We start from the raw sequence: 26,888 nt of genomic DNA, 5'->3' as shown, positions 1-26,888 counted from the left end.
ATTGAGGGTTCACAGTGACTTGGTAGAACATAAGTACTGTGAATAATGGGATCCCCTGTAGTGGGCAGGGCCCAGTACAAAATGAAAAGGTGGGGCCCCTGCCAGGGCCAGGGAGGTCAAGTTCCCCTCCCCACGGGCCTGCCATCCCTACCCACAGTGGACAGGCAGCCCCCCAAGGAATTGCATGCAACCTTGGTACCTGGATTGGGGGTGGGCAAGAGGACCCCACTGAGTCACCTGCTGAAAATGCTGCGGTGCTGCTGGTCCGGGGGTGGGGGCACGGCTGCTGCCTTGCCCTGCCCAAGATCCCACAGGGCCCATGTCTGACTCCAAACCTCCTGCGTTTATGCCCAGCCACCCATGAGGGGCAGAGAGCAACATCAGAACCCAGGCCTCCCCCTGCTGACATGACTCAGCCTCCTCACTGGGCAGGGGCAGGAGGGGCTGCAGGGGGGTGGTGGGAAGAGGCCGCTGGTGCTAGGGTGCTGGAGGGTAGGAAGTGGGTGCCAAGAACCCATCCCAGGGAGATGGCGGGAAGTGAGACATGCCTGAGCCGAGGCTCCAAGCCCCAGTGCACGCCCCACTGTCCCACTGACTTCACTTACAAAACGTAAACTCAAAGATGCGATTATTAAGGATAACAAGATGGTGGCCACAGAGCATCAGACCCCAAGCCTGGGGCCCTACTGAGCACAGGACCCAGCATGGCTGCCCCAGGGTGTGTCCCTGGTGCCAGCCCTGCCCTGAGTCCGACATTCTGGCCAGGCCAAAACACCCTCCTGGGGATGGTGCCTGCCTCTTGCTCCCTTGCACCTCCGTGGAGGAGACACCTGCATCGTCTGATTAGTGAATTCCTGCCAAGTGTCACGATTTACAAACTTACCTGGTCAGAAAAGGTTCAGGTGTGGGGTGGAGGTGGGAGTGGGACGCTCCCGGCACCCTGGGGAAGCCTGTGAGCAGGGCAGGCCCTTCCCTCCTGGGCCTCTGGCTGTTCCTCAAAGAAGAAAAAACAAGATGTGATTATTCAGCGCTTCCAGGGCTGCTGGGGGCCTCAGCGGGGAGGTCCCTGGGGGAAGGAGCCCCCTTGGAAAAACCCTTTTGCACAGGTGGCCTCACGGAGGTGGGCCTCGCCACGGCCCCCGGAAGGGCAATTCTCCCCCATTCCACAGGGAAGAAACGTGGATCAGCGACTGCCAGGGTCACACACACTGTTGGGTCACCCTGGGCTTGAACCCAGTCCTCCGAGAGTCATTTACGACAGGCACTGCTTTCTGAGCACCGACTACGTCTCAAGCTGCATTCTAGGTGAGGGGGTGTGAGGCAGGTGACAGAAAGGGTTCTGCCTTGTGGAGGTTATGTCTTATGGGGGAGACTGACAAGACAGAAAGGAAGAAGACCTTTCAGAGCTGATGAGTGCAGTGAGGCCACAGGGTCAGCGTGACGGGCTTGGGCAGCGGAGGCACTGATTGGACTCCAAGATGATGAGAGGGAGCCAGTTGTGCTCAGAGCAGGGGGAAGCAGGCATGTGCCAAGGCCCTGGGGCAGGAGCAGGCTGAGCTGCTTCAAGGAACAGAACAAAGGCCACTATAGTGGAGTCCGAGTGGGTGAGAAGGAGGGGATGAGCTGAGGGCAACATGGGGCCAGTGATGTCCCCTGGGCTGGGTCCTCAAGGAGGAGAAGCAAACTACTCAAGGCCCTGCCCTTGAGAGATGTATCCGTCACCAGTTGCCACAGTAATGCTGTGTAACAAACCACCACAGCACCTCAGGGCATGCAAGTGTTTATGGCTTGGATGTCTGGGGTCGGCTGGGGGGTTGTCTGGGCGGCTCCGCTGGTTTTGGCTGAGCTCACGCACAAGTCTGGGGCTTGGTTGGCTGTCGGCTGGTCTAGGCTGGCCCAGAAGAGATGGCGAGGACGAGCTCCCGTGTCTCTCCTCCTTCAGGCCAGCCCGGGCAACAACAAAGGTGCAAGGCCAAGTGGAGTCATGCAAGGGCCTTTTTGTTCCTTTGTTTTCCTATTTTTAAAAAAAGTCTAACTTTGAAACAATTTTACGTTTACAGAAGAGTTATATAAAGATAGTACAGACAGTTTTGTGTACCCTTTACCCAGCTCCCTCTAAAGTTAACATGTCATAAAACCATGCTACATTTCCAAAAACTAAGAAATTAATTGGAACAACTCTATTAAACTATAGTCTTTATCTTGATGCCACCAGTTTTTAAGCTCATGTCCCTCCTGTGTTCTAGAATCCACTTCAGGATCCCACATGGCAGCCAGTTGTCCCGTCTCCGTGCTGTTCTCCAGCCTGTGATCATTTCCCAGGTTTTTTTAATGGCCTGTTTTTTAATGACCTTGAAGGTTTTGAAAACTATGGGTTGAGTATTTTGTAAAATATCCTTTGATGAAGGTTTGTTTGATGTTTATCATGATTTTTTCCTGATTATTCTGACATTGTGGGTTTTTTGAGAGGTAAATCGTCCTTCTCAACAAATTGTATCAGGGGTGAGAAGCTATCACCATGACTTATTCCTGGAGATTTTAGCCGTCATCACTTGGTTAAGTTGGTTCATGCCAGGTTTCACCACTGCAAAGACACAACTCTTTCTCTGTCTATACTCAATTCGTTAGAAGTGAGTCATTAAGAACAGCATTCAACGGGCAGGGATTTTAACTCCACTTCCTGGAGGGAGGAGCATCAAAGAATTTGTGGGCATACATTAGAATTACCAAAGTAATCAATAAATATTTGGGGGAGATATTTCAAAGCTATGCAAATATCCTGTTTCTCCTTAAAGTTTTGCCCAGTAATTTTGGCATTTATCAGTATGTCTTGTCTGCAGCAATTATTACTGTGCTGCTCTCATGGTGATATTCCACCACCTCATTCCTTCCTCATTTAGTATTTAGAATTTTTCTGTAAGGAAGATTTGTCCCTTCCCTGCCACTTATTTATTTATTCAATGATTTATTTATATCCTCATGGACTCATGAACACTTATTTTATTTTTGGGTTAGAATCCTATACTATTATTATTTTATTGCTCAATTGTTCCAGTGTTGGCCATTGGGATCTCATCCAAGTTGCCTCCTGTATCCCTTAGGCCCCCGTCTTCTGTTTGTCTATTTCCTCCCACTCTGGCATCACGAGATGCTCCAGGCTTATCTTGTATTCTCCTAGCCCCAACCCTGGAGTCAGCCATTTCTCCAGAGAGCTCTAGCTCCTTTTATTTAGAAACAAAGATGTGAGTGGTGGGTGCATTAATTGCCACTGGAGTATCACAACTTATCAGGCCTCTCAGTAGACAGAGATGGGACATATAGGTAGTATGCTGACCCATAGATACACATATCTATCATCTATCATCTGTCTATCTATCTACCTATCTATCTATCTATCTATCTAAAAACAACACAGTTTCATTCTGATTCCCCCGACTCTAATCCAGCATGGATTGTATCAGCCTTTCCACCTTGCTTATTAGTAATTTCTTTCTCTCACAGTGAGAACCCTGCTTCCTATTATCTGCAATTTATTTATGCATTTGTTTGACCTTCATATACATCTAATTCCAGAACTGCTAATCTGTACCCTTGTGAGAAACATATTTACCACCAGAGAACAGTGTTTATGTGCAGTTTTGTCTTTACTTTTACTGTCAAAACTCTGTTTTCCAAAGTTAGGCAGCTCAGCTCTCTCCCCCACCTTTTTCGGTGAGGTTATGTCATGCGTTTGGGATGCAGTTAGATGCATCAGTCACAGGCTTCACTCTCTCCTGGGGTCCCCTGACATCCTGGAGGACTGTTTAAAACTGGCTTGAAGTTTACTCTTTGTGGTGTACAGTCATTGGGCTGAGAATCCACCACCCCAGGGCCATACAGAAAGTCCCTTCTGTGGCACTTCTTTAATCCCTTTTCTGAAATGGCTGTATGATTTTGCATTCCCACCAGCAATGAATGACTTATTCCTATTGGCCCACATCCTTGCCAGAATTTGATATTGTCAGTTTTTTTTCAAATTTTAGCCATTCAAATAGGTGTGTGGTGGTATCTTTTTACGGTTTTAATTTTCATTTCCTTTATGACTATTGATGTTGAACATCTTTTATGCTTATTTGCCATTTATATATATTCTTTGGTGAAGTATCAGTTCAGATTTTTGCCTTTAAAAAATTGGGTTGTTACCTTGTTGAGTTTCAAGAGTTCTTTGTCTTTTGGATACAACTAATTTGTTTAACATACAGTTTGAAAAACTTTTCTTCCATTCTATGGGTTGTTTTTTCTTTCTCTTAGCAGTGTCTTTTTTAGAGCAAAAGTTTTATTTTGATAAAGTCCAATTGATCAATTTTCTCTTTTGTGCATTATGCTTTTGTTGTATCTCATTGCCAAAATTAATGTCATATAGATTTTCTCATGTTTTCTTTTAGAAGTTTTTGGTTTTCTATATTGGATTTAGATCTATAATGCATTTTGAGTTAATTTTTTATTAAGGTGTAAGATATGTGTCAAGGTTCTTTTTTTTTTTTTTTTTTTTTTCATATGGGCACCATTTCTCCATTGAATTGCCTTTTTTACATTTGTGAAAGATCAGTTGACTATATTTGTATGCATATATTTCTAGGCTATTTTGTTCCATGGATCTATGTATCTATCCTTCCACTAACACCATACTCTCTTGATTACTATAATTTTATGGTAAGATTTGAAATCATGTTGTCTGAGTCCTTCAACTTCGTTCTTCTTTTTCAGAATTGTTTTTGGCTATGCTAATTTCTTTTTCTTACACATTTTAGAATTCATTTGTTGATGTTTACGAAACAGATTGCTGAAATTTTGGTTAGGATTGCATAGACTCTATAGATCAAATTAGGGAGAAATGATATTTTAACAACACAAATTCTTCCAATCCATGAGCTACTATGTATCTCTCCATTTATTTATAGCTCTGACTTCTTTGATCAGTGCTTTGTTGTTTTTATCATACAGATGCTGCATGTATTTTGTTAGATTTATTCTTAAGTGCTTCATTTGGAGGTGGCAGCTGCTATTATAAGTAGTATTGTCTTTTTAACTTCAAATTCCAGTTGTTCTCTTCTGGTACATAGGAATATGCTGGCTTATATATATTGACTTTGCAACTCACTTATTAGCACTAGGAGTTTTGGTAGAATTTTTGGAATTTCTTATGTAGACAATCATGTGAGGTCAAATAGAGATAGTTTTATTTCTTCCTTTTACTTTTTTTTTTTCCTTTTTATTTTTCTTGACATATGGTACTGGCTAGGACTTCCAGTAAGATGTTGGATAGGAACGCTGACAGGACATCTTTGCCTTATTCTTGCTTTTAGGGGGAAAGCATATAGTCTCTCATCATTCACTATGACACTAGCTGTAGTTTTAAAACAGAAGTTTCTTTATTAGGTTAAGGGAGTTCCTTTCTATTCCTAGTTTTCTAAGAGTTTTTATTATGAATTTTGTCAAAGGCATTTCCTGCTCTATTGAGATGATCATATGTTTTATTCCTACTGAGTCTATTAATATGGTCAATTACATTAATTTTTGAATTTTGGATTCCTGGAATGAACCCCACTTGATTGTGAAGAATATCAGTTTTGTAAATTGTTGGATTCTTTCTGCTAAATATTTTTGGGGGGGGATTTTTGTTTCCATATTCATGAGGGATATTGGACTGTAGCTTTCTTTTCTTGAATTGCCTTTGTCTGGTTTTGGTATTGAGATAATGTTGATTTCATAGAATAACTTGGCAAGTAATCTATTTTCTGGAAGAGATTGTGTAGAATTGATATGAATTCTTCTTTAAATTGTTTCATAGAATGAAGCCACCTGGGTGTGAAGTTTTCTATTTTGGAGAGATTTTTACTATAATTTTGACTTCTTTAATAGATATAGGACTATTCCTGTTATCGATTTCTTCTTGAGTAAGCTTTGGTAGATTGTGTTTTTCAGGGAATTGGTCCATTCCACCTAACCTGCCAAATTTATATGCATAGAGTTGTCCACAGCATTCCCTTCTTATTCTTTAAATGCTGTTTCTCAGTAGTGATACCCCTTTCTTCATCCCTGATGTTGGAAATTTGTGTCTTACTGCTTATTTTTCTTGGTCAGCCTGACTAGACAGTTATCAATTTTTTCAGTCTCTTTTTATAAAAACCACATTCTGAGTTCTTTGATTTTTTTTCTATTTATGATTGTATTGATTGATGCTGTGATCTTTATGTCCTTCCTTCTGCTTGCCTTGAGTTTAATTTACTTTTTGTATTCTAGTTTCTCAAGGTAGATGCTTAGAATATTAATTTTATAGCTTTCTTCCTTTCTATTATAAGCATTTCATGCCTATAAAGTTTCCTCTAGGCACTGCTTAAACAGGGAAGTATATGTACCCCACACAGTTCAATATGCTGTATCTTCATTTTAATTTAGCTTAAAATATTTTTAAATTGTCTTTGAGACTTTTTTTTAAATCCATGGGTGTGATGGTTGGGTTCATGTGTCAACTTGGCTAGGTGAACCTGCTGTCTGGTCAAGCAGGCACTGGCCTGACGATTGCTGTGAGGATATTTGAGGCTGGTTAATAAACCAGCGGGCTGGTTTGTTGGATCATCAGTCAATTGACTGCAGCTGACTGATGACTCATCAAGGGGCGTGCTTCCACAGTGAGAGAATGCAATTGGCTGGATTTGGTCCCGGTGATCAGTTGGAGGCTTATAAGCCGGACGGTTAGAGAACCTTCACTTCTTCTTCAGCTGCCCATGAAGCATTTCCTGGGGAGCTCGTCAAAATCCCAGTTCATTTCCTGGGGAGCTCGTCGAAGTTGCCGGTTCGTTTCCTGAGGAGTTCATCAGACATCTTCCTTGGAGTTGACAGTTTGTTACATCTCTCATTGATTCTGTCTCCCTAGAGAACCCTAACTAATACAATGGGTTACTTAGAATTATGATGTTTAGTTACTAAATATTTGGGGATTTTCCAGATATTGTTCCGTTATTTATTTATAGATTAATTCCATTATGGTCTGAGAACATACTTTGTATGATTTCTATTAAGGTTTGTTTTATGGCTCAGCATATGGTCCATCTTGGTGAATGGCCCGTGTGTCCTTGAGAAAATGTGTATTCTACTGTTGTTGGGAGAAGTATTTGATAATTAGTTGGTTGATAGTACTGTTTAAGCCATCTACATCCTTACTGATTTTCTGTCTACTTTATCCTATGAGTTATCAAAGGAGCAGTGTTGAAGTCTTCAACTAAAATTGTGGATTTGTCTATTTTTGTGGTGGACGAAACCTAAGGTGATTCCCAATTATTCCCTGCCACCTAGCGTCCATGTTTTTGTATAATCCCTCCTCCAGGTATGGGCAGGACACTCTTGTATAGGATTGTAGATATTGAGGTGAATATTTTTATGCTTGGGGAAGAGTGTGTCTTTCTTTCTTCTAGGACTGTAGGGTGGGCGTTTGTGTTGATCTTGTCAGGAATTGGACTAGTTTGAAATTTGCTCCCCACTTGGCTTCTAATTAATAGGGTATCACAAAGATGGTGGATGTCACTTCTCTGATTAAATATATAAGACACTGTCTTACCACACTGGATTGTTTTAAGTAAAAATGTTAATTGTAATCTCAGAGCAACCACTAAGAAAATAACTAAAAAACATATGTTAAAAAAAAAACAAGGGAATTGAAATTGTATATGAGAAAATATCCAGATTAACACAAAATCAATTTCAATAGTATATGAACACTTTACTCCCATATGGCTCCATCCCCCCTTTATGCTGTTATTTTCATACAAATTACACCTTTATATATTATGCACCGTCAACACAGATTTATAATTATTGCTTTTTGCAGTGTGTGTGTATGTGTGTGACACATGTTAATCCTGTCTGGTTCTCTGAGCTTCTCATCTCAGTGGTTTAGCATCTATCAGTAATTTTGGAAAATTCCATCATTATTTGTTCAATTATTTCTTCTGCCTCATGTTCTCTTTCTTCTCTTTCTGGCTTTCCATGCATGTATGTATGTTAGACTGTTTTAGATGGTCTCACATCTCTTAGATATTCTGTTATTTTTTCCCCACTGTGCCGGTTTGAATGTATTGTGTCCCCCAAATGCCATTATCTTTGATGTAGTCTTGTGGGACAGACTTTTGGTGCTGATTAGATTTGCTTGGAATGTGCCCCACCCAGCTGTGGGTGGTGACTCTGGTGGGATAGTCCCATGGAGGCGTGGCCCTGCCCATTCAGGGCAGGCCTTGATCAGGGGAGCCATATAAACGTGCTGACTCAGAGAGACTGAATGGAGTGCAGCTGTGAGTGACGTTTTGAAGAAGAGCAAGCTTGCTAGAGAGGAATGTCCTGGGAGAAAGCCATTTTGAAACCAGAACTTTGGAGCAGACGCCAGCCATGTGCCTTCCCAGCTAACAGAGGTTTTCCGGACGCCATTTGCCATCCTCCAGTGAAGGTACCTGATTACTGATGTGTTACCTTGGACACTTTATGGCCTTAAGACTGTAACTGTATAGCCAAATAAACCCCCTTTTTATAAAAGCCAGTCCATCTCTGGTGTTTTGCATTCTGCAGCATTAGCAAACTAGAACACCCACCTTTTGTTTTCTCTTTGCATTTCAATTTGGGAACATTCTATAGACCTGGCTCTGAGCTTTCGCATTCCTTCCTTGGTTGTGCTGCATCTACTGAGGAGTCTGTCTCAGATGATCTTCATCTCGATTGATGTAGTTTTCATTTCTAGCACCTCCATTTGATCCTCATAGTTTCCATCTTTCTGCTGAAATTTCATATCTGGTCTTGCATGTTGTCTTCCTTTTCCATTAGAACTTTGACATATTAATCATTTATTTAAAAAATTTATTTTCTGATAGTTCCAAAATTTGTGTAGTGTCTGAGTCTGAATCTGATGATTGCTTTGTACCTTCAAACAGTTTTTCTATTGCCTCTTGGTATGTCTCATAAGTTTTGTTGAGAGCTGGACATTTAGATAGCAGATATCTACAAACTTTTTCTGTAAAAGGTCAGATATTAAAGTTTTGTGCGCATTGTGGGCTACATACAGTCTCTGTTGCTACTTCTTGTTCTTTTCCTTGTTCTCTGCCTCCCCCTCCTCTTCCTCCTTCCTCCTCCTCTTCTTCCTTTTAAAAATGTAAAAACCATTCCTAGCGCATGTGCTGTACAAAAACAGTCCCTGTTTGGTCTGTGGGCTGTAGTTTGCTAACCTCTGATAGATAAGATTGTAGATATTGAGGTGAATATTTTTATGCTTGGGGAAGCGTGTGTCTTTCTTTCTGCTAGGACTATAGGATGGGCGTTTGTGTTGATCTTGTTAGGAATTGGACTGGTTTGAAATTTGCTCCCCACTTGGCTTTGGGTCTTCCCTTTGTGAGGCTCCAGGAGAGAATCTGTGGCTTGTGGCTCTCCCAGCTGTTTTCCATTGTTGTTTTATCTGACAGTTGTCGGCATGAGTGTGCAGGGTGGGGATTCCCGGCTGCTCTGAATCCGCCTGGTCCTCTCACCGGAGTCTGGGCTGGGGCGTGGCCCCCACCAGCGTTCCTTTCCTTCCTGCCGATGAGATGCTGGGTCCACCATGTATTCCTAGCCCCCTCCCAGGAGCAGAGCTTTTGATTTTCCTGTTCTCCCCCTCCCTCCCAGCTCACTCGGCCTACAATTTTCTTGCCTTTTCTGTGCAAATGAAGGATTTTGCTCCTTGTGAGTAAGTAGGGGAGATGGGTTCTGCAGAGTTGCAGCCATGGCTGCTGTTCTCTCGCAGCCAACACATGGGGGACGTGGGGGCAGACTTCTCTGTATTCTCCCAGATCCCCTCTATGAGCTCCTGGGGGGTGGGAGGTGGGTGCTGGAGGAAATGTCTGCCAGCAGTCCCCAGAGCTTCCCCATTCTCATTCCAGCCCACAGTTGGCCTTTAGCAATTGGTTAAAAATTTCTAGCCCAATCCCCTTACCGGCTGGTGTGATGTTTGGTGGTGTCTGCCCCCTGGAAGCAGGCGCTTGGGTCCTGCTTCTCCCTGCGGGCAATGGTCTCTCCAGATTTTGAGTGAGTTGTTTGTGACTTCAGTTCTCTGATGGGCTTAAGAAATGACAGAAATGTGTGGTTTGTCCAGCATTTTCCTTCGTTGTCAAGGTGGGAATGATACTCTTTCCAGCCCTCCACAGCTCCAAGTGGAAAACCACAAGTGCCTTCCCAGCCTCTGCGTGCGTCATGCTCGCTAACATCTCAGTGGCCAAGACGAGATGACGCGTGGCTGAGTTCAGAGTCGAGGAAGGGGGAAACGGACGCCTTTCCGACCGAGAACGGCACACACCCGCGGGCGAGGGAGATGAGTGGGGTCAGCACCAAGGCTGAGCTAACGTGAAGTGAGCTTCTGTGGGGTGAAGACAGGGACTCCCACCTCCCCACACAATGGGATCCAGAGGGGATGCCCAGAGGTGAGGCCACCTGACCGGGACAGAGGGGCCCTGGAAGGAGGGGAGGGAGGAGAGGAAGGGCAAAGGCCCAGACCGCTTGCCCTCCTGGCTTGACTCTGAGAGCTCTGGAGCCCACCTCTCCCTCCACCCCTTGCCGGAATCCTGTCCTGAGGCCTAGATCCAGGTGAACAGCTGAGGGCTGGGGCTCTGCCGGCTCCCACAGGCTGGGGCTTTTCCCACCAGAGCCGTGCACGCCTCTCTTGTTGACCGTCTTTGACTTGCTCTTACGGGTTGAGTTGTGTCTTCCAAAGAGATCTGTGGAAGTCCTAACCCCCAGTATGTCAAGTGACCTTATTTGGAAATAGGGTCATCACAGATGGGATTAGTTAAGACGAGGCCAAACTGGCTTTGGGTGGCCCTAATTCACCAGGACTGGGGGCCTGCTAAGAAGAGGCAGGGAGACCACCATAGAGCAGAGACTGGTGTGCTGCATCTGCAAGCCAAGGAGCACCAAGAATTGCCGGGAAACACCAGAAGCTAGAAAAGGCAAGGAAGATTCTCTCCTTCAGTCTTCAGGTGGAGCCCGGCCCTGCTGACACCTTGATTTCAGACTTCTCCGGAAACGAGACAACAGACTTCTGTTGTTCAAGCTCCCTGGTTTCTGGTACTTTGTTCAGCAGCCTCAGGACCCTAACACAGATGTCCTCCAGGCAATAGGGAGCCACAGAGGGCTTTGCACAGGGGTGTGGTGCCATCTGAGCTGGGCTCCCTGTGCCCCAGCTCAGTGGGGGACATTGGGGCCATGAAGCCATGTCCCCCTGGGGGCCGGCGTTCCTGAGCTCACCACCTCTAACCTGGGTGCACCTAGCCCATCCCTTGCCCCTCAACATCCGAGCCCTCCACCAGAGGGGTGACTTTAATAGGTTACTTTGCATGTTTGGGGGCACATTTGATCAGTTTCTGGGGTTGGAAGGACAGGTAGGGGTGCCAAAGTTTCTTTCTAGAGCTCACTTCAGGGCCACTGTCATCTGATTCATTTTTATAGGCAAGAGATTGCAGTTTAGTCCCACTGGAGATGTTACATCAGTGCGTGCTGCCAGTGGTGTCGGTGGAAGATGCATGGAAGGATCTGGAACTTTCCGTTCTGTTTTGCCAAGAGCTGGAGATACAGCTGAGAAAGCGTGTGTGACCCTGTTGCCACCCCGTGGTGCTATGTGGGTCCCAGCACTCCCAGGGCCGATCCACAGTGAAGTCCCGGTAGCCAAAACTCCTCCCCAGCTTTCCCCACACTTCCTGCAGGCCTGGGCTTGCTTTCTGTCTATGCACCTACTGCGTGCCAGGCTGGGGGGGATTGGGGTGGGGGGACTTCCCTGCAGTTTCAGCCATGCACCGATCAGCACCAGGCCTCCCCTGGGCCCAGCCGCCCTGTGCGGGAGGGGTGGGAGATGAAGCTGCCCACCAGGGAGGGGTGCTGCCCTGCTGAGGGGCCCAGAGGCCGTGTAAGGATTCCCAGCAGGTGACCTTGGAGCTGGGCCTCGGAGGAGGCATGTGGGCGCCCGGCAGAGGTGAGGAGGGGCCCGGAGGCAGGATCGCGGGTGCCGGGGCCAGTGTCTCCCATCTCTCCCGGCAGGCTGGCCGCTCGGCCCTCGGCAGTGCAAACCGCGGAGACCCTGCCCACCCACGGCCAGGGTTGCCAGACAAACAGCCCCCGGAGGCTCCAAGAGGAGGCCGGGGACATTTGGCCTCAGATGCTGGCCTTGGTGGTCACCCACTGCCCGGGCCAGGTCCTAGTGGGGCTCTGGACGGTGACCTTCGGTGCCTGTTTCTGCTGCTGTAAAATGGAGGTGCTGACGAGGTTGCCTCCACAAGGCCCACATGAAGACGCACAGGAGTGCTGTGCCTGCCAGGGGTGGGCCTTGCTCAGTGGACACAGCATGGCCCTGACGCTCCACCTGGGCCCCTGAGTTCTCTTATTCCCCACTGAGATCGCTCCTGCAATGTCCCCGCCTGCTGGGCCCAGATCTCCCCATGAAAGCGGGACCCACGGGGCCCTCCCATTTGGCAGACGGGGACACTGAGGAACTGGAGAGAGCATGGCCTGTGCAGTGGCGAGTGGAGCTGGCACCCCATGGCCTCAGAGCTGTGAAGAGGCTCCTGCTGGCAGCCAGGAGGGGGCTGCGGCCCTCCCTGCTGCCCGCCGCGGGCATCCTCCCCAGGTCTGCCCCTGGCCCAAGCTTCTCTGGAACCCTGGGACTCCCCAGCCCGGGCCTGAGCTCCTTCAGTTTTGCCTTGCCCAGTGGGGCAGCCCAACTGGGGGGCAGGAAGCAGGGAGCCATCCCCTGCCCTCATCCCAGCCACCTGCACTGTCCTCGGGTCCCACGGGGATGGACCGGGCATCCCCCTGCTGCCTCGGCCTCAGCGTGTCATCTCTACCATGGGGGTGTGAGCTCCGCCTCACTAGGGGTTGTGGCTGGTGAGAGGCAGGGGCAGTGTGCCCAGCTGGGGCTGCCACCCGCTACCCCCTGGGACCCGCCAGCTCTCGCCCGGGCTTACTTACTGATTTCTGGGTTGAAATCAGACCACTGATTCCTTCCTTGATCAGTGACCAGGGCCTTGTCCTGACCTGGGGGAGGGAGACTGAGAGGAAGGCTGAGGGACGGGGCGGAGAAAGCTGCCCCTGCCCTCCTGGAGGCTGGGCGTTCTGGCCGCCGGCCTGGTTGCCTCCCCCAGAAAGAACCACGTCTGTGCCGATGCTGTGGTGTGTAAAGATGTGTTTATTTTGCACGGTTGGCAAGCTCCTCAGCCCCAGACAATTTGTTCAAAAGCAAATCTCCTCAACTGCAGAGTCTGGGCCTCCCGGTTCAGGTGGATTACAGAGGAACACCACATCAGATGAAAATCAGCCCCACCTCAAAACCTCAAATCACTGCTTGCCAGACAGGAGCTACTCGAAGGATTAGACAAGAGAAGAGCTGGATGCTCCGGGACCTGGGCCTGGCCTGTGCGGTGCAGCCCCTCACCTTGAAGCCCACCCCCTCTCAGTCTGGGGGTCCAGCCTGAGGGTTCAGGACACACAGAAACAAACATGACCCAGGCAGACATTTTGCAGGAAACCAAGGGCTGCAGTGGGCACTGCAAGCCGGGCCGGATGCTTCTCCCCATGGGGTGTGCGGTGGTCCGGTTTGGCAGTGCCAGCCTCACTGGAGCTGAGGCCTAACTGGTGCCTGAGAAGGCGCAGAGAGGGGATCTCGGCTCGGCAGCTTTGGCCAGCGTGGGCCGGGGTGGGTGGGGGCCTTCTCACTGCCCCTCCCTGACTAACAGACAGTAGTCAGACAACTGCTCTTCTTCTGCCCACATCGCTCTTTCAGTGGGTGATGGCATCACCGTAGGTGGGAAGGAGCTCAGGGGTTTTAAAATGTCCTCTTTGGGCTTGTCAAACCCCGTCCTTTCCAAGGAAGGTCCCTCTCAAAACGGTCTCTGGTGGGTGTTCCCAATTGGCAGCTGGCGTGGCCCGGCCTTGGAGGGCTGTGGCCCAGCACCGAGGGGCCAGATGGGGCCAGATGGTCCTGGTGAGGGCAGGCTGGCGGGGGTGTGCCCAGTATAGGTGCCCTGGGCACGAGGCCAGCCACGGTGGGTGCTTCCAGGAGCAGAGATGTGGCCACGGTGGTGAGCACAGCAGGAGGGCACAAGTGTCACATCTGATCCAGGACAAGGACAAAGGAACCGAGGAGGTGCTGCTCGGATGACATCACTGAGGGCCCTGGGTTGGAGGAGTGGCCGGCAGGCTCTCACAAAAGAAACCTCCGAAACGCTAAGTGTTTTATCATTGGTGGTTCTCATAAAGTCTTAAGAATCATTCCTGCAAAGGCTAACTTTTTATTTGCTCAGACTAAAGTGTGAGGGGTTGTCTGAGGCCCAGCGGGGCAGCCTTGGAGCCAGGCTGCTGGGAGAAACCTCCAGCTGGTGCCAGAGCCGGCCCTCTCAGCTGGAAGGGAGGCGGGGTGTGGCCTGGGTTTGAGCTTTGTTTCTGGAAAATCAGGATTTTATTCGTCTTGGGGACAGGCCCTTGGTGCCTGGGTCTGTCCTTGCTGGGCCTGGCCGACACCTACTGGAGGAAAGCCCGCAGGAAGTCGTTGTAGGATATTTTTGAAGAGAGTGTCTTGTCATAATACTCGAGAATATGGAAGAACTCCTCCTCGGAGAGGTTGATGCTGTACTGTCTCAGGACCTGGAAGACAGAGGAGAGGAGCTGTGCAGGGGGCAGGCTGCCAGAAGGGGCTGGGGTCCACCCTCCCAGTCCTGCTCCCCTCCTTGCCCGAGCCCTGGAGATCCGCCTCTAGAGCTGCGCTCCTGCCGCCCTTTCTTCCCTGTGTCCAGCATCTCTTGCTTGCACAGAAAACAGTGCTCCTGGGCAGCCCCACCTGCACCGTGGGTGTGAAACGGGGAGACAGTGATTCCAGGGCAAGCGGAAGGTGCTGGTTCCCACAGCCCCCACACACCCCCCTGGAACAGCGAGTTGGTAAACTTCGCCTTCCTGAAGGGCGGTGAAGACTGGTCAGCATCCAGCCAGGCCAAAGGGACAGAGAGGAAAGGACTGGAGGGAGCCTCAGTCCACAGAGCCTTGACCTGGGGGCAGAGGAGGGGGCTCTGGGGTGTGGCCCACCAAGGAGGAGGGGCAGGACCAGCAGGGGCAGGATGTGGGGTGCAGGGGATCATCATTTGACAGTAGTTCAGTCTGTGGCAGAAGCTGCTAGTTGACCACCCAGTGTTGACTTCTGATTTTCTTCTAGGCTGTGGTGTGTCCTGCTAAAAGGGGACATTTCCCAGCTTCTCTTGCAGCTAGGTATGGCATGCGACTATGTTCTGACCAGTGAAGCGTAAACACGAATGTTATGCGGGACTTCTGGAAAGCCTTCTCTAAAGAAAAGGGGCATGCCCTTCTCTTTTTCCCTCTGCTGCCTGGAATATGGAAATGCTGCTGGAGCTCCAGCAGCCATCCTGGACCATGAGGTGACATGGAGGAAGGAAGCCAGGTGTTGAGAATGGTAAGGCAAAAATACAGATGTCCTGATGACCGTCCAGCCACCCATCAGCTCTGGACTTCCTACCTCCAGACTTTTTACATGAGACAGAAATAAATTTCTGCCTTATTTAAGCTGTTTTTCTTTTCCCCGTTCTATGCAGCTGAAACAAATCCTATTAGATACTCTGCCAAATAAATGATTAAGTTATAAATTTCCAACCTCTGCTGGTGTCATTTATTTCTAAGAGGAGACCAGAAAGTAGAGCCAGGAGGCCCTGAGGCTCCCTCCAGTGCCAGCAGTAGGGCTGGGCCCAGTGTCCGGAGGCTGAGGGCAGCTGGCTGGCTGTGGGCACCAGGGCGTAGGGCAGGGAGGGGCATGGAGCTTGGGTGTTGGAGAAGGAGCCTCCAGTTATACAAATCTGCACCCTGAATTGAGCTCTCCTGGGGCAAGGTCCTCCACTTCTGCTCCCTCCCAAATTTGCCACCCACCCAAATTCCTGGGAAGATGCCCTAAGAGGGGCCTGACTCTACTTCCTTCCCTTCTTTGCACAGAGGCTAAAGGAGAATCCGTGACCAAGATTTTTACTAGACTCAAAAGTCAAAGGGAAAAAAACCGTGAATGCCATGGCCGGTTCTGTAAGGCTCTGGGGGCCCACCGAGAGGCCCTCTGTGTGCCGTGGGGCTGGGTCTCTGTGCAGCCCCTTGGGGGTCCCGTCCATGCCCCAGAGCTGCTCTTCTGGGTCTGCGGTGAGACCCCAAGCAGGGTGCCCATCAGGCCGCTCGTAAATGCCAGCCCTGCCCTGCTGCCCTTGCCCTCACCCGCCAACCGCTGTTAATCTTCCTGGCTCATTATTATAAAGAAAGGTTTTCTACTGGCTTATTTTTTTTTAAAGTTTTCAACCTGAAGCATAGATAAACTTACAAAATAAAATTTTTGTAAGTACATTTTGAGGTCCTAACCTTTTGTTTGTCTCTTTGCATGTCTTGACTGAGATTATTTTCTGACAGTAATGTTTAATTTTTTTTGTATTTAACATTCTGGATCTTCCTCATTTTCTTACCCTCAATGGCTGGAGGTGGGGATGGAGAGGTCAGTAGGGAGTGGGGGACAAGAGTCTGTTAATTCAAGGGGGTTTGCATCATTCTCTAAGTGGGCACTGGAATTCGCTCCTGGGGTGGCCCGTTCCTCAACTGTGGGAGAAACACTGCAAGGTCTGAGGAGGTAAAGCAAAGCGCCGGCTCTGGAGGCAGCCGGGACGAGGAGGGCCCGGCTTGCAGGGGACGTGAGGTGCTCCCTGCGGCCGGGCGGGGCTCTGCACCCCCAGCTGCACGCTGCTAAGTTCCTGAGAGCAGCAGGTGATCTGCCGGCCGCTGCATGGCAGGCCATGGGGGTATACAGCATCTGCGAGGGGTTCTAGAAAACTCCGGGGAGGACAACCGACAGTGTGCAGACAAGGGGCAAAGGGGATTCAGGCCTTGATAACTTGGGGTGGTCACAAGGAAGTGAGGTCTAGGCCTCTGGGGGAGGAGTGGGGGAAGGGGACCCCTTTCAAGGGTCTCTGGCCACCGTCACTTGGCAACTGCACCCCGTCCAGGGGCGACACACACATGAGGCACGCTCACCTTCCTGAAATCGGCCACGTTTAAAAACCCCGTTCCGCCCTCATCGTAGGTTTTGAATGTGCGCCTCATTGGCCTCCAGCAGTGCAAGATTTGGGGCTGAATACGCAGCAACGCAGAGTAAAAGGAAGAAGTCTCTGCACCAGCTTCTTTCTAAAAAACAAAAACAAAAACAAGAGGAGGTGAGAAAGGAGCTTCCGCGTGGTTGGGTGGGTGGGCGGCCAGCGGCCCTCAGCAGCCCTCAGCGGGTGGGAGAGCTCCGAGCATCCTCTTGAGCAGCCTCCTTTCGGCAGAAGCGAGTTTCTGAGGACTCACATCGAAATGTCATTGCCACCATCTCGTTTACCACCTCCACCCCCCAAACGGCCCCACAACCTGGAAAGAAGGGGGCCTCTTTACCCCATTTTATGGATGGGGAAACTGAGGCCCAGAGAGGCCAAGTGGCAGCAGTGGATTTGCCAGGGCTCTGTTTGACTTTAACCCAAGAGGCCACGCAGGGAGGGGGATAGGTGGACACCCAACAATTTCAAAAAGAGTTTGAGGAAAAAAAAAAATTTCAGTTTGGGTCTTCTAGTAGGTTATTATAACGAAGAGCTCTAAAAAAAAAACTGCAAGGTTGTAATTATGTCTAGTGATTAAACAGTACACTACACTGTGATTATTTCATTTAGGTGCTATTAGATTGAAAATAAGATATTTTAGCATGATTTAGCCCCTATGTATGTCTGAATATCACAGAGGTGAACTGTAGGCAATAATGTGTAACTCATTTTGGGAAAGTTTAATTTTAACATGGCACCCCATAAAACAAATTAGCACCGAATTAAATTGCTTTCAATTTTTACATCATTTAGCACCTATGATGGAGACTCACCGGATACCCCATAGCTTCGGTGGCTGCCAGTTTATCCAATCAGCCAGTGCACATGCTCAGAAGACAATCGATGCTACCCTGGCGGGCTCTTCCTCCCCCAGGTCTCCAGGACGGGCTCCAAACAGAGCGCTGGACCACAGATGTGTCCAGAAATTCCCACCCCGGGCCCTGCAGCACCAAGCAGCGCCCAGGCTCCCTTCCCCAAAGCACGTCCCGAGTTACCAGGAGCTCATCCCTTTAGCTTCCCTGCAGGGGCATCTGCCCTGGCTCCCCACTTGGGCCTGGGAGGGCCTGGCAGCCACGGAACGTCTGCCTGAGGGGACGAGGACGGTGACGGGGAGATGGCAGGGGCCCCACTGTCCCGGGAAAGCGCGGAGGCACCTGCGGGAGCAGACTCGCTGACAGGCAGACTCTCTGGCCACGTCCGGGTGAGGATCCAGGTCTGGGAAGAACCACAGAGTGGCGGCTCTGGTCACCTTTGCGGACATGTGGGGGGCGTCCCAGCCAGGTCTGTAGAGCCTGGTCTCCCACCTCTCATCTCCCATGAACAGTCTCAGGTGCATGCTCCCCGTCACTCGCGGGCAGCCTTGCAGCCGCCCTGCTGCGAATCACACAGAGGAGGCCTTTTGGAAGGGGACTGGGGGCCACATCTGACAGGGTTTAGCAGACTCCTGCCCCCCATTCACAGAAGGGGAAACTGAGGCCAGAGAGGTGGAGAAAGGCCAGAGCTGGCAGAGACTTCTAGGTCATGCGCTCTTCTCCCTGGGTCTCGGACTGTTCCTGCCCCCGTGAAGCTCTAGTGAGGGCACCTGTCCTCCAGCCACAGAAAACTGAGCTAGGGGAAGAACGCCTTAATTGTAAGTTTGCTTCTGTAAACTTAAGCCTCTGACACTTGCTCCTGCTTGTCTGAAACTAGAAACCATGCTAAGATGGCATATGATTTTGCAGATTCTATGTGATGTTTGCTGATTAGCCACCCCCCCCCCCCACCCAGTTACTCTGAGCGGGGCCTGGGCAGGCTGCACCCTGGGCTGGGGGGGCTGGGCTGGGGGGCTCTCTTGGGGCTGGCGCCTCTGGCTGAGTTGTACAGTGACTGGAATCAGCTCCATTTGTTCCCCCAAATCGACAATGCTGCTTGGACTTGTGACTGAATTCACTTTACTTCATTCTAAATGTTCCATGAAGTTGATGGATTGTGAGTGCCAAAGAAAGCACTGCTTTGTGTCATGTTTTGGAAAGACTCGAGAGAGGTGAGTCAGTGGAAACCTTGTGGTTGAACTGGGTGTGGGTGAGAATCCTAAAGGTACAAACAATAGAGAATAAAAGGTAAAAATCATGGAGAATAGTGGACTTGAGTTGCTGTTTAAGGGTCTTTGGGGTCTCGTTCTTCAAAGAAACAGAAAAAGAAAATTCTAGAATGCATTGTGGGTGCCTTTTCAGCAAGAAAAATGACACCAGATTCCAACCCAACCCGCATCCTTAGGGGAAAGGTCCAGCCCCAACATGGCTCCCCAGGGCTTTGTGTGAGCAGCCGACACTGTCGGTGACTGCCAAGCACACAGATGTTTCTGGAGGGTCTGCAAGGGGCCTGTGATAATCAGGTGTCTGTGACCTGAATAAGTCCAGCCCCTTACAGGGTTCCAGAAGGAGAGAAGGGAAATCTTTGAATTATTTTCAGAAAAATTAAATATCTGAGCCATTGTCCAAGCTCCATAAGCCTGATGGAGACCTTGTCTTCACCCACAAGCCTTTGCCTCCCAGCACAGGCTCCGGACACACTGAGCAGCTTGGCCTCGAGTCTCACTTTGATGAAGCGAGATGACCCACATCTGCAATGAACTGAGAAACGTGAAGGAGACACTTCTAACCCCAGACCCCTGTGCTTTCTGAGAACGGTTCACCTACCATTTTGTGCATATTCTGAATTTTCATTCTCTGCATCAGTGAGGTTTCCTTTGCTTTTAACAATAGCACACAGCTCTGAATGAAGTCACAGTAAGCAAATTTACCGTTGTTCTTCAAGTCGTACTTTACAATGAGCTGCTGACACTCCTCTTTGCTTACGTCCAGGTTGAATTTCTCTACAAGGGCTAAAAACAAAAATGTCAGTTCAATGGTGGTGAATTGTTCACTCAACATCTGCTGAGGAGCTCTCTCTGCTTTAGGCCCTGGGTCAGTTCTTGGTGGATGGGACCAAGGTTGGAAACAGACGGGTCCACGTAAGGAGGGGCCCCCCACACCCTGCCCCGCCCGCATCATCCAGTTGTGTGGGGACCAGAGCCAAGCAGTGGTGTGGACTGAGTGCTGCGGGAGCCATGACCCACAGAGCAGGTGGGGAGAGTAGGGGAGGGGTCTTCCCATGGGCCAGGAGCCCCCTGAGCAAAGGTTTGGCATCAGATCAGAGCACAGTCGGCATGTGAGGGGCCCAAGTGCTCAGGCAATGGATTGGCAGGGGCCAGGATGTGATGAGCCCCGAAAGCCTCAGTGAGGAATTGTGTCTCGGCCCTCTGAAAATGTATTCTTCCATGTGGGTTTTGGAGTCACAGTCTGGGGAGTCCGTCAGACTATGCAAATTTACACATTTTGAATTGTCATTCCAATGACAACCTGAAATACACAAAACTTGTTCTGGGGTACATGGACCACCCTTATGAGACAACTGCTAAGCAATTACAGGGTTTGAGTCGGGCTTTTTGATTAGGATCATGTCGGTGCCACATTGAAGATGAGACACCTTGGTGAGTTGGCAAGTCTGCCTGGCTGCCATTAAGGTGGTGTATCAACATCAAAATATCAGCACTCACCCCATGCTTTGTGCTCATGGTGAATTCTTTTACTACTTATAGAGACAAACTTTTTTTGGAAGGATAACTCATAATTGAAAAGGACTCACATGGGATCAGATTTGAGTTTCTTAAATGTAGAAGGCTGTTGAGAGACTTTGACTTGACATCCTGAAAGCAAGAAGTGCTGAGGAGCAGAATATGACTTTAATTGTTGAAGTTAGTGAGGACAGTTGATGTAAGTGGACTTTATAGCCATGAAACCTTCAAATCAAGGGAAGGCAGAAAGGTGCTGCCATGCGTTGTTGTGCAGAGGTTTCTTCACCTTTGCATGGAGGAAAGCAGTAGGAGAAGATGGTGCCACTCAGGACATGGCTGGGGAGGTGTGTGGGACCTAAAGGAACTATTCCAACTTGCAGAAGGCCATCAGCAGTGGATAGAAACTACATGATGATTTCTGAAAATCAATCAGCAATTTTTTTTTCACCTACTGAATTTTGGATGCACTACTAAAGTCTGACAAGCTTATCAGAAGAATGGATTGGAGACTTAAATGAGTTCATGGTTTAAAAAATTCAACAATAATGATAATGAAAATAACTTGTTTTGTTTGACCATGTACAAAAGCAAAAGGTTGAACTAGAGGATTGCGGGAAGATGGTGGAGTGGGAAGCTCTAGGAATCAGTCCCTCCACGAGAACAACTGTTAAACAGGCAGGGACTGTCTGAACCAACTAGTTCAAAACTCCAGAGCCCAGTAGAACTGTGCAGAATCCAGGCAACAGCAGCAGGAAGAGGCAGGTAAATGGGAAACACTGTTGAGCTGCTCTCTCTGCCTGGTGGGTACCGGAGCCCATCCCCCACCCCCTTGCAGCCGGCAGCAGTGGGGTCTGGCCCCAGGTGTAGCATACTGAGAGTGCCAGAGAGGGACATCAAAACCTAGTTCCCCAGAAGGTTGGAAAATTCACAAATATATGGAGGCTAAACAACACACTCTTAAACAACTAGTGGGTAAAGGAAGAAGTTACAAGAGAAATTAGTAAATACCTCGAGGCAAATGAATATGAAAACACAACATATCAGAACTACAGGATGCAGTAAAGGTGGTGCTGAAAGTGAAATTTATTGCCCTAAATGCCTATATTAAGAGAGAAGAAAGAGCAAAAATTGAGGAATTAACTGTTCACCTGCAGGACCTAGAGAAAGAACAACAAACCAACCCCAAAGCAAACAGAAGGAAAGAAATAACAAAGCCTGGAGCAGAAATAAATTAAATTGAGAACAGGAAAACAATAGAATCAACAAAACCAGAAGATGGTTCTTTGAATAAATAAATAAAATCGATGGACCCTTAACTAGGTTAACAAAAATAAAAAGAGAGCAGATGAAAACAAACACAATCAGAAATGGGAAAGGGGACATAACTAATGACCATGCAGAAATAAAGGAGATAATGAAAGGATACTATGAGCAACTATACGCTAATAAATTAGACAACCTAGATGAAATGGACAACTTCCTAGAAAAGCATGAACAACCAACATTGATTCAAGAAGAAATAGACGACCTCAACAAATCAATCACAAGAGATTGAGTCAGTCATCAAAAAGCTCCCAAAAAAGAAAAGGCCAGGACCAGATGGTTTCACATGTGAATTCTACCAAGCATTCAAGAAAGAGTTAGTACCAATCCTGCTCAAACTCTTCAAAAAAATTGAAGCAGAGGGAAAGCTGCCTAACTCATTCTATGAAGCCAGCATCATCCTAATACCAAAGTCAGATAAAGATATTATAAAAAATAAAATTATAGACCAATCTCTTTCATGAATATAGATGCAAAAATCCTCAACAAAATACTCACAAAATGAATCCAGCAGCACATTAAGAGAGCTATACACCATGTCCAAGTGGGATTTATTCCAGGTATGCAAGGCTGGTTCAACACAAGAAAATCAATTAATATAATATACCACATCAATAAATCAAAACGGAAAAACCACATGATCTTCTCAATTGATGCAGAAAAGGCATTTGACAAAATTCAACATCTTTTCTTGATGAAAACTCTCAAAGGGACAGGAATAGAAGGAGACTTTCTCAATATGATAAAGGCAATAAATGAAAAACCCACAGCTAACATCACACTCAATGGGGAAGACTGAAAGCTTTCCCTCTAAGACCAGGAACAAGAGAGGGATGCCCACCATCACCACTGTTATTCAAGCATTGTGCTGGAAGTTCTAGCTAGAGCAATTAGGCAAGAAAAAGAAATAAAAGGCATCCAGTTTGCAGATGACATGATCCTATATGTAGAAAATCCAGAAAAATCTGCAGCAAAGCTACTTAACCTAATAAATGAATAGGCAAAGTGGCAGGGTCCGAGATCAACATGCAAAGATCAGTAGTATTCCTATACAAAAGTAATGAGCAACAGGAGGAGGAAATCAAGAAGAAAATTCCATTTATAATAGCAACCAAAAGAATCAAGTATTTGGGAATAAACTTAACCAAGGCCACAAAAAAACCTGCATAGAGAAAACTACAAGAAACTGCTAAAAGAAATTAACAGGACCTAAAAAAATGGAAGCACATACTGTGTTCATGGATTGGAAGACTAAATATAGTTGTCAATTCTACCTAAACTGATTTATAGATTCAATGCAATACCAATTAAAATTCCAACAACTTACTTTGCAGAAATAGAAAACCCAGTAAACAAATTTAGGTGGAAGGGCAGGTTGCCTTGAATAGCCAAAAATATCCTGAGACAGAGGAATGAAATGGGAGGTCTCACACTACCTGACTTTGACGCATACTACAAAGCTACAGTGGTCAAAACATCATGGTACTGGCATGAAGATAGAAATATCGACCAATGGAATCAAACTGAGTGTTCAGAAATAGACTCTTATCTATGGATCATTGATCTTTGATAAGACTGTCAAGCCAACGCAACTGGGACAGAGCAGCCTCTTCAATAAATGGTGTTTGGAGAACTGGATATCCATATCCAAAAGAATGAAAGAGGACTCCTATCTCACACCTTATAATAAAATTAACTCGAAATGGATCAAAAACCTAAATATTAGTGCTAAGACCATATGACTTTTAGAAGAAAATGTAGAAAAATATCTTAAAGATCTTGTGATAGGAGGTGGTTTCCTAGACCTTACATCTAAAGCACGAACAACGAAAGAAGAAATACATAAATGGGATTTTCCTCAATATTAAACACTTTTGTATATCAAAGGACTTTGCCAGAAAAGTAAAAAGGCAGCCTACACAATGGGTGACAATATTTGGAAACCACATATCAGATAAGGGACAACCCAATTAAAAAATGGGCAAAAGACATGGGCAGACACTTTTCTGAAGAGGAAATACAAATGTCTCAGAAATATATGATAAGATGCTCAACTTCACTAGCTATTAGGGAAATGCACATCAAAACCACAGTGAGATAGCATCTCACACCTACTAGAATGGCCATTACAAAAAAAATGAAAAAACAGAAAATCACAAGTGCTGGAGACAACGTGGAAAAAGAGGCACACTTACGCCGGTGGGAATTAGGATGGTGCAGCCACTCTGGAAGGCAGTATGGTGGCCCCTCAGAAAGCTAAGTATAGAATTGCCGTATGCTCCAGCTATTTCATTACTAGGTATATACTCAGAGGAACTGAAAGCTAAGACACAAATGGACATTTGTAGACCAATGTTTATAGCAACATTATTCATGATTGCCAAGAGATGGCAACAGCCCAAATGTCCATCAATGGATGACTGGATAAACAAACTATGGTATATACACACGATGGAATATTATGCAGCTCTAAGGGAGAATAAAGTCACGGAACTTATAACAACATGGATGAACCTTGAGGACATTATGTTGAGACTTGATTCTTGAAGACGATTGTATAACTATGTAGCCTACACATGTAACTGTGTGTTTGTGAAAACCCTGTGGCTCACACTCCCTTTACTAGTGTATGGATACATGAGCAGAAAAATAGGGACAAAAGTTAAATGAAAAATGGGGTGGGATGGGGAGAATGGGATGTTTTAGGTGTTTTTTTTACTTTTATTTTTATTCTTTTTTTTTTTTTGGAGTAGTGAAAATGCACAAAAGTTGATTGTGGTGATGAATGCATACAATATGATGGTACTATGAACTGATTGTATGCTGTGGATGATTATATGGTAGTGAATATATCTCAATAAAACTGAATTTAAAAAAAACCCCACAAAATCCCCCCCCTAGTTCCCCAGGATCGGGAAGGGGGTTCATCTGATCACTGATCATTACATCTGATTACTCCTTTGCATGGCTGGGAACTTGGCTCTTAAAGCTGCCACTGCTCCAACTCCCCCTGGACAAAGGAGGCTGGAGAGACTTAAAGACAGTTTGCTTTCTCAGAGCCACGGTTATCAAGAAATAACATATCAATATTGGAAGTTCTCAAGAAATTGTTTTCTTTTAAAAGGGATCTTTATATTAGTCAAGAAAGTCGGGAGTTAAGGGGGCTGTTTAAGCAAAGGAGTGACATGCTAGATTTACTTTCCTTAATGCAAAATGTTGCATAAATAATATGCAACAGTTAGTGACAGTATAAACCCAACTGGTTTAATTTTTAAAGTTTATCAAAGTATTGCATGGTGAAAAATCCAATGAGGAGGAAGAACAGATACTGACGTGAGCAGAGCCCTGGGGCTATACGAAGGTGGGCCGGAGGGTCCCAGCATCCCCTGCCTTCCTCCACTTTCCCACAGCCACCCCCCACCCACTGCCATCAGCTGGAAAAGTTCATTAGCATTCACATGGTCACGCGGGTCACAACCACGTCTGTGAGTTCTCCATGGGCTGACTCTAAAGCTGAAATCCAAGGGAGAGCTTACTGGCAAACCTGCTCAGTGGCAGGGAAGTGGCACACTGGGAATTCCCGTCCCTTGGGGTGGTGTTTAGTGAGGTGTCTCGCCTGCCACCTGGACCCAGACTTTCCGTTCCCAATGGCTTTCTACCACACGCCTCCCCTGCTCCCCACGGGGTATGGACGTCTGCCTAGGGAGGGCGCCTCTTGCCAATAGGAGGTGATAACCTATCATCAACGGGACATGACCAAAACCAACCCAGGAACTCAAACGTGGTGATTTCTCCTTGTTTGTTCACATCCTTCTCTTTGCATTCCTTCAGGAGTTCTCGCCAACAACCTTGAATTTTCTTTCTGAGCTTGTTCTCTATGGGTTCACAGTTCTGCAGGGGCAGAGTTCTTGGCCATGGGGCTGTACTAGCTGGAGTCTAGCAAGCAAGGAAAGAAAATTGTGTTTTAATTGACATTGAAAATGAAAGTAATATTACCAAGTTACAGATATGACTTAGGTTTCGAGGCTGAAAATTTTACAGGTGGCATTCTCTATTTCAGAAATAAAATGAAAGCTAAAATTTGGATGGTAGTTTTACAGTTTACTTTTTATTTTCATCAGCGGGCTATACTTGTGCCAAATCATAATAGCCCCAGTAGCTTTGGGAAGTAAATATAAAGCTAAGGTTCAAATATACAGAAATGCTACTTCAATATATTATTGGCGTGTGTGGAGCATGCGAGCATGATGGCGTTTTCACCAGAGATAGAATTCTATCAAAGGAAGGAAATTGGCTTGGCTTTGAACAGAGCATCCAAATCTGTGACCATTCAGAGTATCAGATGTGGACCAAGTATGAGGTGCTGCTCCTCTTTGTTTTATTGCATTTTCCCTTTAAAAACAAGGGAGAAATTTGATCGAGCCCAGACTTTTCTCCTGAATGCCAGACTTACACCTGCACCCACCTCCTCTGCATGTGGTTCTCTCATATTGTAACAAACTCAGTTAGATCCCCGGTCTTTCTCCCAAATTCTGCACCACCTGAGCCTTCACCATCACAGGGGACAATAACTCCTTTCTTCTCAGGCCACAGAAGTGGATGTTGTCCCCACCCTGTCTCCCTCTAACCCATCAGGGAACCCTGCCGGCTCTGCCTTGATGGTTTATCCAGAATCCGACCACTTCCTGCCAGCTTCCCCTCCATCGCCGGGACCACTGGCCAGTGGCTCTCGCCTGCCTGGCAGCTGGAACCTCCCCACCATCTGCTGCTTCTGC

The 26,888-nt window shown here is 47.4% G+C and overlaps 1 protein-coding gene across 9 annotated transcripts in view; it reads right to left on the bottom strand.

Annotated features, from left to right (window-relative positions):
- Positions 1 to 13,215: 13,215 nt before the first annotated feature.
- EFCAB6 (EF-hand calcium binding domain 6) overlaps positions 13,216 to 26,888 on the bottom strand; it is a 333,133-nt gene continuing 319,460 nt past the window's right edge. For all 9 annotated transcript variants that reach the window (XM_037845944.1, XM_037845943.1, XM_037845941.1 and 6 more), the window contains 4 exons: positions 25,881 to 26,049; positions 19,874 to 20,058; positions 17,098 to 17,247; positions 13,216 to 14,679 (listed from right to left, as the gene is read on the bottom strand). In XM_037845944.1, the coding sequence (XP_037701872.1) occupies positions 14,557 to 14,679; positions 17,098 to 17,247; positions 19,874 to 20,058; positions 25,881 to 26,049 (627 nt within the window). In that variant the 3' untranslated portion in view covers positions 13,216 to 14,556. The remainder of the gene's footprint in view (positions 14,680 to 17,097; positions 17,248 to 19,873; positions 20,059 to 25,880; positions 26,050 to 26,888) is intronic.

The sequence above is a fragment of the Choloepus didactylus genome, chromosome 8, assembly GCF_015220235.1.
Source record: "Choloepus didactylus isolate mChoDid1 chromosome 8, mChoDid1.pri, whole genome shotgun sequence".
Classification (NCBI taxonomy): Eukaryota; Metazoa; Chordata; class Mammalia; order Pilosa; family Megalonychidae; genus Choloepus; species Choloepus didactylus.
The sequence above is the reverse complement of the archived record's forward strand: the minus strand, read 5'-3'. Positions and strand labels throughout refer to the sequence as shown.